Source organism: Natator depressus, chromosome 5, assembly GCF_965152275.1.
Source record: "Natator depressus isolate rNatDep1 chromosome 5, rNatDep2.hap1, whole genome shotgun sequence".
In the NCBI taxonomy this organism is placed as follows: domain Eukaryota; kingdom Metazoa; phylum Chordata; order Testudines; family Cheloniidae; genus Natator; species Natator depressus.
This window is the reverse complement of record NC_134238.1, coordinates 47,203,747-47,217,492: the sequence shown is the minus strand read 5'-3', so window position 1 is coordinate 47,217,492 and position 13,746 is coordinate 47,203,747. Positions and strand designations below refer to the sequence as shown.

At 42.9% G+C, this 13,746-nt stretch overlaps 1 protein-coding gene across 1 annotated transcript in view; it reads right to left on the bottom strand.

The window, feature by feature from the left end:
• Nucleotides 1–13,746, bottom strand: part of ANKRD31 (ankyrin repeat domain 31) — a 108,269-nt gene that overhangs the window by 27,469 nt on the left and 67,054 nt on the right. Inside the window, 2 exon segments of the mRNA XM_074953774.1 lie at nt 3,274–4,312; nt 8,762–8,858. Coding sequence (XP_074809875.1) covers nt 3,274–4,312; nt 8,762–8,858 — 1,136 coding nt within the window.

The window sequence follows — 13,746 nt, the reverse complement described above, 5'->3', positions numbered from 1 at the left end:
CTTCACCCCCAGGCCCCGCTCCCACTCATCCTCTTCCCCGAGGCCTCACCCTCACTCCACCTCTTCCCGTTCCTGCTCCACCCGCATGGGACCGGGGGAGGAGGTGAAGAGGCGCACGGGAGTGGTGATTGGCTGGCTGGCTGGAGGGTGGAGGTGGGGGAGGAGGCAAGCAGTGAGCAGCGGGCCAGCGCGGGGGCTGGAGAAGGGTGTGAAACAGCAGGTGGGGGACCTTGGGCATAGGGGCAGGAGTGGGAGAGGGCCATGTGGGGCTGGGGGTGGAACATGGGTGGGTCTTCATGGCGGGCAGGCTTTGAGGCAGGGCCTCGGTCTGGGTGTGCCCAGCTTCCCCAAATGGAGGAGTCATGCACCGTCCACGCTTGTGTCCCTTTTATAGCTGACTCTCTACATACTTAGTCAGTTACATACTTCAGCTGCTTGATCAGCACTTTGAACTGGAAATGAACTGGTAGTCACTTCTGAAGCAACTACCTTGTAAATCTTGCTCTACGTTTAAAGGCGGGGGGGGGGGGTATTTGAAGGCAGGGGTTTGATCTTGTTCTTAGATATAGGGTGCACAGTACTCTGTCTCTTGTACCATCAGCTAGCATAGAAACAAGTGAAATAACTTATTTTTCAAACACTTCAGCTGTTTCAAACATGTTTGTTTAATAGTGGGATCAATCCCTAAGGGCTTGTCTGCACTACCACTTAAGTTGATGCAAGTTACGTTGCTCAGGGGTCTGAAAAAAACACCTCCGTGAGCAACGTAACTGACATCGACTTAAAGCAGTGTCTGCACTGTGCTATGTCGGCGGGAGATGCGCTCTCCCACTGACACAGCTCCCACTTCTCGTTGTGGTGGAGTAATTACGTCAACAGGAGAGCACTCTCCCTGCAACATAATGCGTCTTCACCAGACGTGCTACATCGGAGCCGCTGCATCATTGCAGCAATGCTTATTTAGCATAGTAGTGAAGACAAGCCCATGGTATTATATTTTTGGCCTAAAGGACTTGAGAGTGTCCTCCTAAGTATCACATTTAGTCATAAAAAAACCTTAAAGCCACCTCTGAACTTTAAAAACCAAAATTATGCAGAATAAAGGACCAGCCAACCATTCTATTTTGCTACTAGCAATGACAGTAAATGTTAAACAGATAACAGAAATTGCAACCAAAAGCTGTTAAATATACGGTATTCTGAATGCCGCTATTTGCTACATGGTCTGGCAGAAGGCATTTCACCCACTGAAATGCTTTCATGTAAGACTCTTGGTAGAAAAATGTTTTAAAAGCTGATCTGTAAATATCGAATAAAAAATCAATATTATGTGCTGAAGATACTGAATAAAGAGATTAAGGAAACACTTGAACCCATTTCTAAATTAAAATACCGTTATGTTGGGATTTGGGCAATCACACCACCTTGCTGACATTGTTAGGTGTGAAAACTGCCTTCCATTCACGCTAAATGAGGGAGCAATTAACGGCCCTTTTGTTTATTGATAGCTGAATGGAAAACACCACCTAATGAACAGATCACATGCTAGCCTGGGCAATGGCAGGGCCACGCAGTCCTAGGGTGGTCTGATAACAAATATGGGGGTGGCAGACTGACTTTGGTCTTGTCTACACTGGGAAGTTGTCGACAAAACTTTTGTCTTTCACGGGTACTTAAAAACGCTCCCCTGAGAAAGACAAAAGTTTTGCCGACGCAAGTGGCAGTGTCGGTTAGCTCTCCTGCCAACAAAGCTAACACCGCTTGCGGGGCTGGAAGTGTCAACGCAGCCTTGTCGCTAAAAGCTGCGTGGTGTAGACAAGCCCTTCATTGCAGCTGTGTGTACAAAAGCAGCAGCAAAAACACTACAGAAGTACACATGGACGAGAGCAAGGAAGTCCCACTTGTAGTGTGGCCATGAGAACAAGCTAAAAAAAAGTGCTTTAGGGTAGAGTGCTGGCTGGAAAGAGGCCTGGAACTAAACCATAAACAAAACAAAAATAAGGCAAAATTGTCTTCTGTTGTTCGATTCCTATTGTGCCCAGGGCAATCTGACTTTATGTACATTATTTTTAAATAAATAGGGCTGCATTAAAGATATACCTGACTACCATCAATTTCTTCTCTTAACAGAAACTACCACCAAAGCTTGAATATTGTATAATTACTCTGATAAAAAGAGGTTTTAAACTGTACATGTTTGAGGAGTCCAGACTATCCCTCCTGTTCCATTTCAAACACCTGCGGATGATGACCATATACACCACAGATCAGCACTGAAAACCGGCAACTGTTTCTTAAGGTTTCAGAGTAGTAGCCATGTTAGTCTGTATCTGTAAAAAGAAAAGGAGTACTTGTGGCACCTTAGAGACTAACAAATTTATTTGAGCATAAGCTTTCGTGAGTTACATGCATCCGATGAAGTGAGCTGTAGCTCATGAAAGCTTATGCTCAAATAAATTTGTTAGTCTCTAAGGTGTCCCAAGTACTCCTTTTCTTTTTGTCTCTTAAGGGAGTCCCAATTTTTCTAATTCTGCATGTTTTAAATAGTCTTTTGTCTGACAGGTTACAAAGATGTAAAAAAAACCCTTGTAACTTTAAAATATACAGTTGTGGGGGGAAAAAACAGGACTCTACTTAGCTCTCTTCCAACAAGCTCAGGTCTCCAAGCAAAGGTCAGTGAGGAATAACTTCGCCAGTAGAGTGGGTAGGAGTGGGCCACTAGAGTTGGCTGTTCAGACAGGAGTTTATTTTGATATTTACAGATTAACTTAATACTCAAACCGCTTTGGTACAGTATAATGTTCAATATTTAATCAAAAATGATTAAAGGTCTAGAAAACACGACTTATGGGGGAAGAATGAAAAAAATGGGTGTGTTTAGTCTAGAGAAGAGAAGACTGAGGGGAGACATAGTTTTCAAGAACAAAAAAGGAGGTAAACTGTTCTTGTTAACCTCTGAAGTAGGACAAGAAGCAATGGGCTTAAATTGCAGCAAGGACAGTTTCAACATTAGGAAAAACTTCCTGTCAGGGTAGTTAAGCACTGGAATAAATTGCCTAGGGAGGTTGCAGAATCTTCATCATTGGAGATTTTTAAGAGCAGGTTAGACAAACACCTAGATAATATTTAGTCCTCCTTGAGTGCAGGGGACTGGACTAAATGACCTCTAGAGGTTCCTTCCAGTCCTATGATACTATGATTTCCCACATTATGTGGTTTATTTCTTTTCATTATTTTCTAATATTTACATTATTTTGGTGGTAAACCAATTACCTGAAGTTTGAATTCTAGAACATTTTCTCCTGGCTTAATTTTTCCTAATTCAAGCAGATCTTTCAGTTGATTTTTTTTCCTTCTATTTCCTCTACGGTTCAATTGCTGTTGTTCACTATCCTGATTATCAGAGTACTGTGAAGAAGAATTTTGACTGATGTGTACTGGATAAGGTACACATGAGACCAGACCTGTAACATTACATGAGGTCCGATTATTTTCGAAGATATTTTGTTGAAGAGTAATAGGAGAGATTTCTGCAGATTCTGACACCACTATTGGTTGCTTCTGGGAAGCTTTATTCCTATGTCCACATCTTTGCAGAGTCTTACCAGCAAGAACCTGTTGACATTCAGCGATTGGCTGATGGATATTTTTATTGATAACAAAGCTTTCGGCTTCTGAAATATTTAACATGCTGGTTACTGGACTGGGATTTGGAGACTTGCTTCCTTGTTTTGCAATCGCTATATAATTATTTTTTTCTTGCTGTGAGCACTTTGTTGGAGTAATGCAAATAACAGGTTCTGACAGCGAAGTTCCCATTTCTATAGTATCTGTGGATTTTGATGTCTTATCACAGGTATATTCTCTGACCTTGTTTTCATATGTCAAAGCATGGGAAGAAACTTCTTTGCTTGTACTTGCCTCTTCATTTGCTCCTGTCTCATCTAAGCAGCCGTTTGGATGTTGGGTGTACTCTTGATCTGAAAATTTACCTTCCACAGGGAGAAGTGTTTCCACTAGGTTTCCATTAGTCAATTTGGCACCAGGATCTATACTTACTGTAACTACATCACGATGCACTATTTCATCAACAGTCAGATCATCTCTGTTTTCCTTTTCATGAGAAATAATTGAGTTTGGGATTTGTTTCTTTGAACATCTAGAATACACTTGCTTTGCTTTCCTATAGTTTTTTATTTTCTGGCCTAGTTCTTTCTGTTTTTGTGCCACAACCAAAAGACTCTTTTGCCTAGAAGCAAGTTTAACTAGTTGTTCCCTCAATGCTCCTTGTTTAAAAGACTCCACTGAAGCCCTATAGGAAATAAAACAAACAAACAGAAGATTAATTCAGAACACAAAATACAAACTCTCTCCCTCTCTCTCTCTCTCTGTGCACACGCACGTGCGTGTGTGTGTGTATAAAACTTCTAAAGAAACAGAAATATTTTTTAAAAACTCTGCCAAGGCCCAAAAATTGAACAACCTTTTTATTGTTTGTATAGTTTATGGTTCAAATCCCAATTCTTATGCAAAATAAGCGGTGTGCAAAGAAACCTTGTAGAGGCCAGAATCTTCCTCCTCAGCCTGGAGGCAGGATGTGAAGTATTGTAACTACTGTAATATTCTTGACCTACTATGCATCCCTAGGAGTGGAATTGAGAAATTGGATCCACACAGTCACTGGCTAATTCCCTACCCTCATATCACCAGAGGCCACTGCACAGGGGAAATATAAATCTTCTGGGTATTCCTCTGGACCCTTCCTCTCACAACACTGGTTTATTGCAATCAGGCCTTCTGCAGCCCTCACTTGGGCCCTGATTCTGCAATAAGCTCTGCACAGGCAAACTCATGGGCCTGGGTGGAGCCATACTGAAGTTCATGGAGCTCCACACAGATGCAAGAGTCTACCAGTCTGCCAGGATTTGACATTGTGTAGTCCTTCAAATAAATGTTATTTTGTAAAACAAATGCTTTCATATTCTTTATTCAAACCTTTCCTCCCAAAAACTGACATTAGCAGCCCAGAATTCATGACCTGCTATGCCATGATAATTGTGTGTGTGCACATGTGTGCATGTACACTCACATAATGAATGAAAATTTCAGAAAGAGAGATTTCAATTTCAAGCTTCTACTGCTTCTTCAAGCTTACTTAAGCAGAAGTAAGCAAAGCAATTATTTTTAAAATTGTGAAAAATATCTTGATAATATCCGTTATATTCAACTGATTTCCATGAGTGTCATACCCAGCTCATGGGTGGCCAGACCTATTAGTTGGATCCAAAATCCACAGTCACGAACCAGGAGTCAAGGGCCAGCCTGACTGGGATACTGGGAGGTCAGAAGCAGGTGGAAAAAATAGAGGTTAGAACCATGAGTTGGGAACCTGAGTCAGGCCAGGTCAGGATACTGGAGGTCAGAGGCAGGAGACAAACTGGAGGTCAGGAACCACAAGTCAAGCCAGGTCGAATGCCAGGAGATCAAGTTGGGGAAGCAAGAAGCATGAAGCACACTGTCCAAACCAGGGTGGAGCCCAATTGTTTGGACATATTCCTGTTCCTGCTGCTGACTTAAGTAGGGCCAGCAGACCAATCAGCTACTCTGGGACTCCACCAATCAGACCTCGGGATAGAGCCTCACATTGGATTTGGGCCCAGGAACTTATAGTCTAGTTTCCAAGAGGGTCTGTCCATGCAGAGGTATCTTGTTGAAAGCTGTAGTTGCATCTGTGAAATTGTCCACTGCTCCATAATCAGTGAAGGCCTCTTGGAGGAGAGTCCACCAGGGATCCCCTAGGATGCACAGCTTGATAAGTACCTGCAAATGAGAAGCCCCTGGATGGGCATCAGGGTGCCTTTCAGTGAGAAATAGGTAATAAGGAAGTTCTTTTCTCTCAAGGCCCATGCCAGTCTCCTCCCCCACAATTCCAGGGCTGGCTTGTGCCCCCAAGCTTCTTAGTGTTTGCAGTGGGCAGGCTGAGATGATGTGGCCAGGCTCACCACAGCAGAATCACAGGTGGCACTGATTGTGCCATTTCTTTTCTTCAGATGTGAGTTGCTGATGAGACCTGCTTGCACGGGTTCAGCAGGTGATACAGAAGCTGATGTCACTGTCCCTGGGCATTGGGGCTGCAGCTAACTTCTTTTCTTCTCCCTTCATTCCTATAGCCAATTATCTATGTGGATGATAAGGTCCACCAAGGCATCTGGGCCCTTAGGCATCTCTATCTGGGCCAGTTCATCTTTGATTTCTTCCCACAAGCCCCACTGGAACTGATACTGCTGCTTTGTTCCACTCTGTATCTGCTGTGAGGCGGCCGAAGTGCACTGAATAGGAGGCCACTATGCCTTGCCCCTGCCTGAGTCCTCTCAGAGAGGCCTCAGGCATTTGAGCTCAGTGCAGATCATCGAAGATGGTTGACTTAAATTGGAGAAAGGTGTCTCAGTTTGACAGCACTGGGTATGGCCTTCCAGCCAGAGGGGAGGTCCAGTCTAACACAGCCTCCTGTCAGCAGGCTGATTACCAAGGTTACCTTGGCCAGGTCAGAGGCACAGATTTGGGAATGCATCAGAAACCAAAGGTGGTGGTTCCTGTCAAACCATTTGGGCAAAGGTATTGCAGGCCCCTATTTGGGGAAAGACACTATAGGCTATGTTCATAGCGTGGTGTTCTCAGTGCTCAGCTACCTCTTTTGCTCTACAAAATGGCATCCTTTGCACAGCATGACCTCGCATGCACTATACATACATAGTCATGCATTTTGCAGTACATACCATGAGTGTGAGGTCATGCTTTGTGCAGGACACCATTTTGCTCTAAAAAATGGCATTCTCCATGCTAGAGTCCTAGGACGAAACAATTCATTCAAGTGGGCTCATGCCAACAACAAGGAATCCCTAGGCTGGGGCATGTGTGATTTTTTTCTTCTGAAATAATGATACCATGAAAAGCTCTAGATTATAAACAGGTCTTATATTGGTATAGCTTATTCTATTTCCTGAATCAGAATAAGCTATATCAGTGTACGCCCTTTTATACCAATATTACTGTGTCCATATGAGAGTTTGTTTTGATTTTTTTCTTCCCTGTTTTAATTATACTTTAAAGCAACAAAACTTTTCAGTATAGACAAGGCTTAAGAGAAAGCACCATGAAAAGAAGATTCTAATGACTTGAAAGTAAGCACAGTAATAAGCCCCATTTTAACTACTTTTCACATAATCAAATGGAAGTGTAAAGCTGGCATGCAGTTCATTACACTGGAAAGATAGCAGCTATATTGGTTACAGCACATTTGCAACACCTCAAAAATATTTATCAGTTCAGTGCTATAGAACACAGCTTCACTAATAACATTCAAAGATTGTCTGATAGGCTTGTGCAAATGTTAAATCAGTTATGCTGTAATTACTTGTCTCTTTAATTACTGAGGATTTGTCTATATGAACACTTACTTTGCAGGAAGGTAGGGTGTAAATCTAAAAATGTGTGCACTTTGATCTGTGAAATGGGAGTAGATTAAAGCACACTATGGAACTTTTAACGCATGGCAGCAGGGTTCATACGGACAATTAATGCACAGCAGGCTAACGTGAGATAGATTTACACTCCAACTGACCGCAAATTAAGTGTTCATATAAACAAGTCCTAGTTTATTCACAAGGATGATCTTGGAATGTTAACTCCTTTTCACATAGAATCATAGAATATCAGAGTTGGAAGGGACCTCAGGAGGTCATCTAGTCCAACCCCCTGCTCAGAGCAGGACCAGTCCCCAATTTTTGCCCCAGATCCCTAATGGCCCCCTCAAGGATTGAACTCACAACTCTGGGTTTAGCAGGCCAATGCTCAAACCACTGAGCTATCCCTCCCCCCTAGGCCTCACTTTTTTTAATGACCTATCTTATGTGTCTATATATATATATTATCTCTTATGGGAGGTGCATGAACTGCTGGCTGGGGGAGGCTAGCCCACAGCTCCTCCCCTTCCACACCCCCTGACGGAACCCAGCCCCTCCCCCTGCATGGCTGCCACCCTCCCTCAGGTTAGCACCCCCAGCCCTGGAGTGCTGGGAGGGCGGGTGGTGTGGCCACAGCCTCCCCAGCCCCGGAGCACTAGGCAGACGGGTGGCATGGCCCTGGAGCACTGGGCGGGCTGGGCAGTGCAGCCCCAGTGCCAGCCCCAGCCCTAGCCAGGGCCACGGCACAGGGACAGGGGAAATGGCAGGAGGGGTTCTGGAGGAGGAGTGTGGGTGGGGCCATGCCTGGCTGTTTGGGGAGGCACAGCCTCCCCCAGCTTATGATGCCCGCTGCCTGAATGATCTATGGAATGAAGAGGGGTTAAGGGCTTGGATTGGACTCAGGAGATGTGGGTACAATCCCAGACACTGCCACAGATTTCCCCTGTGACCATAGGAAAGTAATCTAATATCTCTGTGCCTCAGTTTCTAATCTTCTGTCATATCCCTTTCTCTCAACCCTTATCTTCCTTTTTATTTAGACTGCTCTTTGGGGCAGGAAACATCTCTTATTTTGTGTTTACACAAATATTTTACATGTTTGAGTCAGCCAAATCCTGAAATTCTCACTCAGGCACAAACTCTCTCTGACGCCAATAGGAGTTATAGTTGATAAAAACTGAGTTAGGACCACACAGTTTTGCCTTCATGTTACTGCTTGCTGGCCTTCTAACAAGATCCATCCGTGTTGCTTTTAAAAAATAAACCTTTAATAAAACCACGGTTTACATTCCCCTTACCTGTATTTTTTAGCTAGGACATCCCTTTCTGCTTTCTGTTTGGCAAGCACTTCATTCAAAGTGTCTTGTATCTGTGATAGGCCATGAATATACAGTCCTGTTCAGCATTTAAACAAAGTCAAAATTATTATTAAAATGAGAGGCAGAAATTATGATCATTACAATGGTTGAGGCAGCAAAAACAAGGCTGGAGAATGAAAATATTGTTATGGCAACAGGTGATACTGTCATCTACGTTATGAGTCATTGCTTTATAAGAACTCAAGATTAAATTCTCCACAGGAAGTTATATTTAACTACTTAAATTTGAATAACTCAAATTTTAGGAAGTATGGAAATGCAGTAGCCACACCCACACAGTAATAAGGGAATTGTGTAGGTTAAAGCACACTCTTTTGGCTGATGGGCAATTAAATCTTTTTGAGGTCCTTTGAAATCAATGGAATTATGCTGACATACACTAGCTGAGGACCAGGCCCATTAAGACTATAGAAGCAAGAATTTGATAAATTGAATATTTTATATATTAGAGAATAGCCTGGATTTTATTTCTTCAAGTCAAATATGACATCTGAATCAATGTATAATAGTTTCACATACTGTATTAAAACATACATCACAGAAATTAGAAATTGATTAAGTTTGCTAGCTATATCCCTCTGTGAAACACAAGGAGGAACAATTTTTAAATGATTCTATTAGATGCCCCCTTTTCTTTGTCCTATAATACAACAGAAAATTGAAAGATCTCAACTGGCACAGATTTAACAAGATCACAAGTGCAGTGTATGACCCAGGGACCTCTAGGTGCCAACTGGCAGAGTGTACAGGCATGCCCCTTAACCTCAGCCATACAGATCGCAATGCCATCCAAAATTGGTTAGTCTCTAAGGTGCCACAAGTACTCCTTTTCTTTTTAGAAACAACTCTGACATTATAATCAAAGGAACTGGCAAAGGAGGTGCTATAGTCATAATGAACAGGTCGGATTATGAACAGGAGGCTGCCAAGCAACTCTCCAACACCACATTCTATAGGCGACTATCCTCTTATCCCACTGAGGGGTACCAGAAGAAACTACACCATTTGCTCAAGAAACTCCCTGAAAAAGCACAAGAACAAATCCGCACAGACACACCCCAAGAGCCCCGACCAGGGGTATTCTATCTGCTACCCAGGATCCATAAACCTGGAAACCCTGGACGCCCCATCATCTCAGGCATTGGCACTGTTACAACAGGATTATCTGGTTATTTGGACTCTCTCCTCAGACCCTATGCTACCAGCACTCTTAGCCATCTTTGAGATACCATTGACTTCCTGAGGAAACTACAATGCATTGGCGATCTTCCTGAAAACACCATGTTGGCCACCATAGATATAGAAGCTCTTTACACCAATATTCCACAATAGGACGGACTATAAGCTGTCAGGAACAGTATCCCTGATGAGGCCACGGCACACCTGGTGGCTGAGCTTTGTGACTTTGTCCTCACCCATAACTATTTCACACTGGGGACAATGTATACCTTCAAGTCAGCAGCACTGCTATAGGTACCTGCATGGTCCCACAGTATGCCAACATTTTTATGGCTGACTTAAAAAAATGCTTCCTCAGCTCTCGTCCCCTAGCGCCCCTCCTCTACTTGCGCTACACTGATGACATCTTCATCATATGGACCCACAGGAAGGAGGCCCTTGAAGAATTCCACCAGGATTTCAACCATTTCCACCCCACCATCAACCTCAGCCTGGACCAGTCCACACAAGAGTTCCACTTCCTGGACACTACAGTGCAAGTAAGTGATGGTCACATAAACACTACCCTATACCAGAAACCTACTGACTGCTATACTTACCTACATGCCTCCAGCTTCCATCCAGGACATATCACACGATCCATTGTCTACAGCCAAGCCCTAAGATACAATCAAATTTGCTCCAATCCCTCAGACAGAGACAAACACCTACAAGATCTTTATCAAGTATTCTTAAAACTACAATACCCACCTGGGGAAGTGAGGAAACAGAATGACAGAGCGAGATGGGTACCCAGAAGTCACCTACTTCAGGACAGGCCCAACAAGGAAAATAACAGAACACCACTGGCCATCACGTACAGCCCCCAGCTAAAACCTCTCCAGCACATCAACAATGATCTACAACCTATCCTGGAAAATGATCCCTCACTCTCACAGACCTTGGGAGGCAAGCCAGTCCTCGTTTACAGACAGCCCCCCAACCTGAAGCAAAGACTTACCAGCAACTACACACCACACCACAGAAACACTAACCCAGGAACCAATCCCTGTAACAAACCCCGTTGCCTACTTTGCCCCATATCTACTCTAGTGACACCATCAGAGGACCCAACCACATGAGCCACACCATCAGGGGCTCATTCATCTGCACGTCTACTAATGTGATATGTGCCATCATGTGCCAGCAATGCCCCTCTACCATGTACATTGGCCAAACCGGACAGTCTCCACATAAAAGAATAAATGGACACAAATCAGACATCAGGAATGGTAACATACAAAAGCCAGTAGGAGAACACTTCAATCTCCTTGGACATTTTATAACAGATTTAAAAGTAGCCGTACTTCAACAAAAAAACTTCAAAAACAGACTTCAAAGAGAAACTGCAGAGCTACAATTCATTTGCAAATTTAACACCATTAATTTGCGCTTGAATAGGGACTGGGAGTGGCTGGCTCACTACAAAAGCAATTTTCCCTCTCTTGGTATTGACACCTCCTCATCAATTATCGGGAATGGACCACATCCACCCTGACTGAATTGGCCTTGTCAAAACTGGTTCTCCACTTGTAAGGCAGTTCCCTTCTTGTCATGTGTCAGTATACTTATGCCTGCATCTGTAATTTTCACTCCATGCATCTGAAGAAGTGGATTTTTTACCCTCAAAAGCTTATGCCCAAATAAATCTGTTAGTCTTTAAGGTGCCACCAGACTGCTCGTTGTTCTTGAGGTATGTCAGACAGGTCACCAGAAGGTGATAAACAGGTTCTGTTCAGACAAGGAATAAGAGACATTTATCTCCCTGGTTGACCATTGTGTATCTTACAAGAGAAGTCTATTTGCATACAGAATCACCAGCTAATCAACACTACGAAGTCGAAAAGTGATCATAAAATCTACAGAAAGGAACACACAGCAGGAGGGTGTCTGGTTTATGACTAAGATGAAAGAATTAGTCTGATGTATCAGGAGAATGCAAGGAGATGCCGAAGGTCTTTAATCTAGGAAGTAAGATGACCATATGTTTGCTTCATGAAAAATATTACAGCCAAGCTTGGCTGAAAACACTGGCGAGACTTTGGGGTGAGCTAAACTTAATTAGACAATGTAGTATCTTGTTAATTAAGTTTAGGCTCTGGTACGTGTGTTATGATTTTATTTTATATGTAATCCTTTGTTTCCAATATTTCTGCTTCCTATCATTTGAATTTCTGCTCTTTGTTAAATAAGTGTATACTTACTTTCTCTATAGACAAATCTAAGGACAGTGTGTTAAGTGGAGCTATGTACTATGGTGTAAAATTGGTAAGGTGCAGTGTATTTTTCCTTTGGGAACAGCAGGTCTGGTAATTCTGTGAGTGTCCAATGATCAGCAGCTGGACACTCCAGGGGGACACCCATCGGACTAGGCGGTTAGAATATGCCTTTCGCTAACCAGTAAAGAAAGAGTGTGTTCTGAGGAGGCCTGGATGGGAGTGCTTTTATTGCCCATAGTCATGGAGTTGACCCATGGCAGGCACAGACAAGGCTTGCTCCTGCTAAGGGCAGGTGGTAGCAAGATACCTCACAACCCTAGGGACCCCTGAGAAGCATCACACCAACATGTCCCTGTGGATGCCAGTGGGATGATATGACAACCAAATATCATCAAACCCATTAGTAAACAGGAAATACACAATTTTTGTTTCTATCAACTATTACACCTGAAAATGGAACACTGCAGAATGAAAAAAACAACCCACAACTCACAGAATGTGTTCAGAAAGCTGATTTTCTCATTTTACTGAGCATTGCATATATTTATTTATCAAAATAAGGGAAATGTGAACATATTGTGTTTATTAAAGTGAGAGATCACAGTACTTCTAAGAGCTGGGTATACTGCATGTAACTGTATTGCTAATTTATCTTCATAGTAATCCCAATGCACCTTTATACTGTTGATCATTCTTGTGCTTCTTCCTAAGCAACTAAATCAGTTTATGTTAAAAGGTGCCAAATTATTAGGTGGTTTTGTCACAAGGGACTTAAATAAAGACCATCATATCCATTTCTCTTGTGACCTTAGCCAGAGAAAGTCTGAAACTGGGTGGATCTCTGCTTCAATCACACAGGAGCCTGTCTGGTTATTCAAACACATGGAAATGTAACCATTTTGATCAGTAATTCTCAGCTTTGATTTATTTATTCAGCTGTAAGCTCCATGGGTTTGACTGATATTCCACACTGCTGAGCAACTGACTGATGATATGATTGAAAAGCTTTTATATACAATCACCTGAGTCTTTTTTTCATTCCCTTTCTCTATGAACAAGAAGAACGTTTTCCCTAGTTCACATTTCTTTTAATGGGGCTCTGTTGATCTTTGCAGGACCTCCAATTTAGTTAGTTTACAAGACATGTGGCTATATTCATCTTGGGTTTACACTGGTGTCTGCTAGTGCAAACCTAATCACTGAGCCCCAGCTATGGAAATTACACTAGGAGTGGTTTCAATGATGGAAAACAGCTATAACTTCCTTTTTGGGGGAATAGAGTGATCACAGAGGGTCAGATCTGCCCGAAAAATAGACAGCACCAGCTGGGAAGGCCACATGTCAAGTGAGGCCAGGATATGCACTTTTTAAGTACATTCCCTCAGGAGCATCTGCCAGCTTGGTTCCTATGAATCTACAGCAACAAACTAAAGCTGATCTGCACCAGTAGAAATCCTGAGGTGGTAG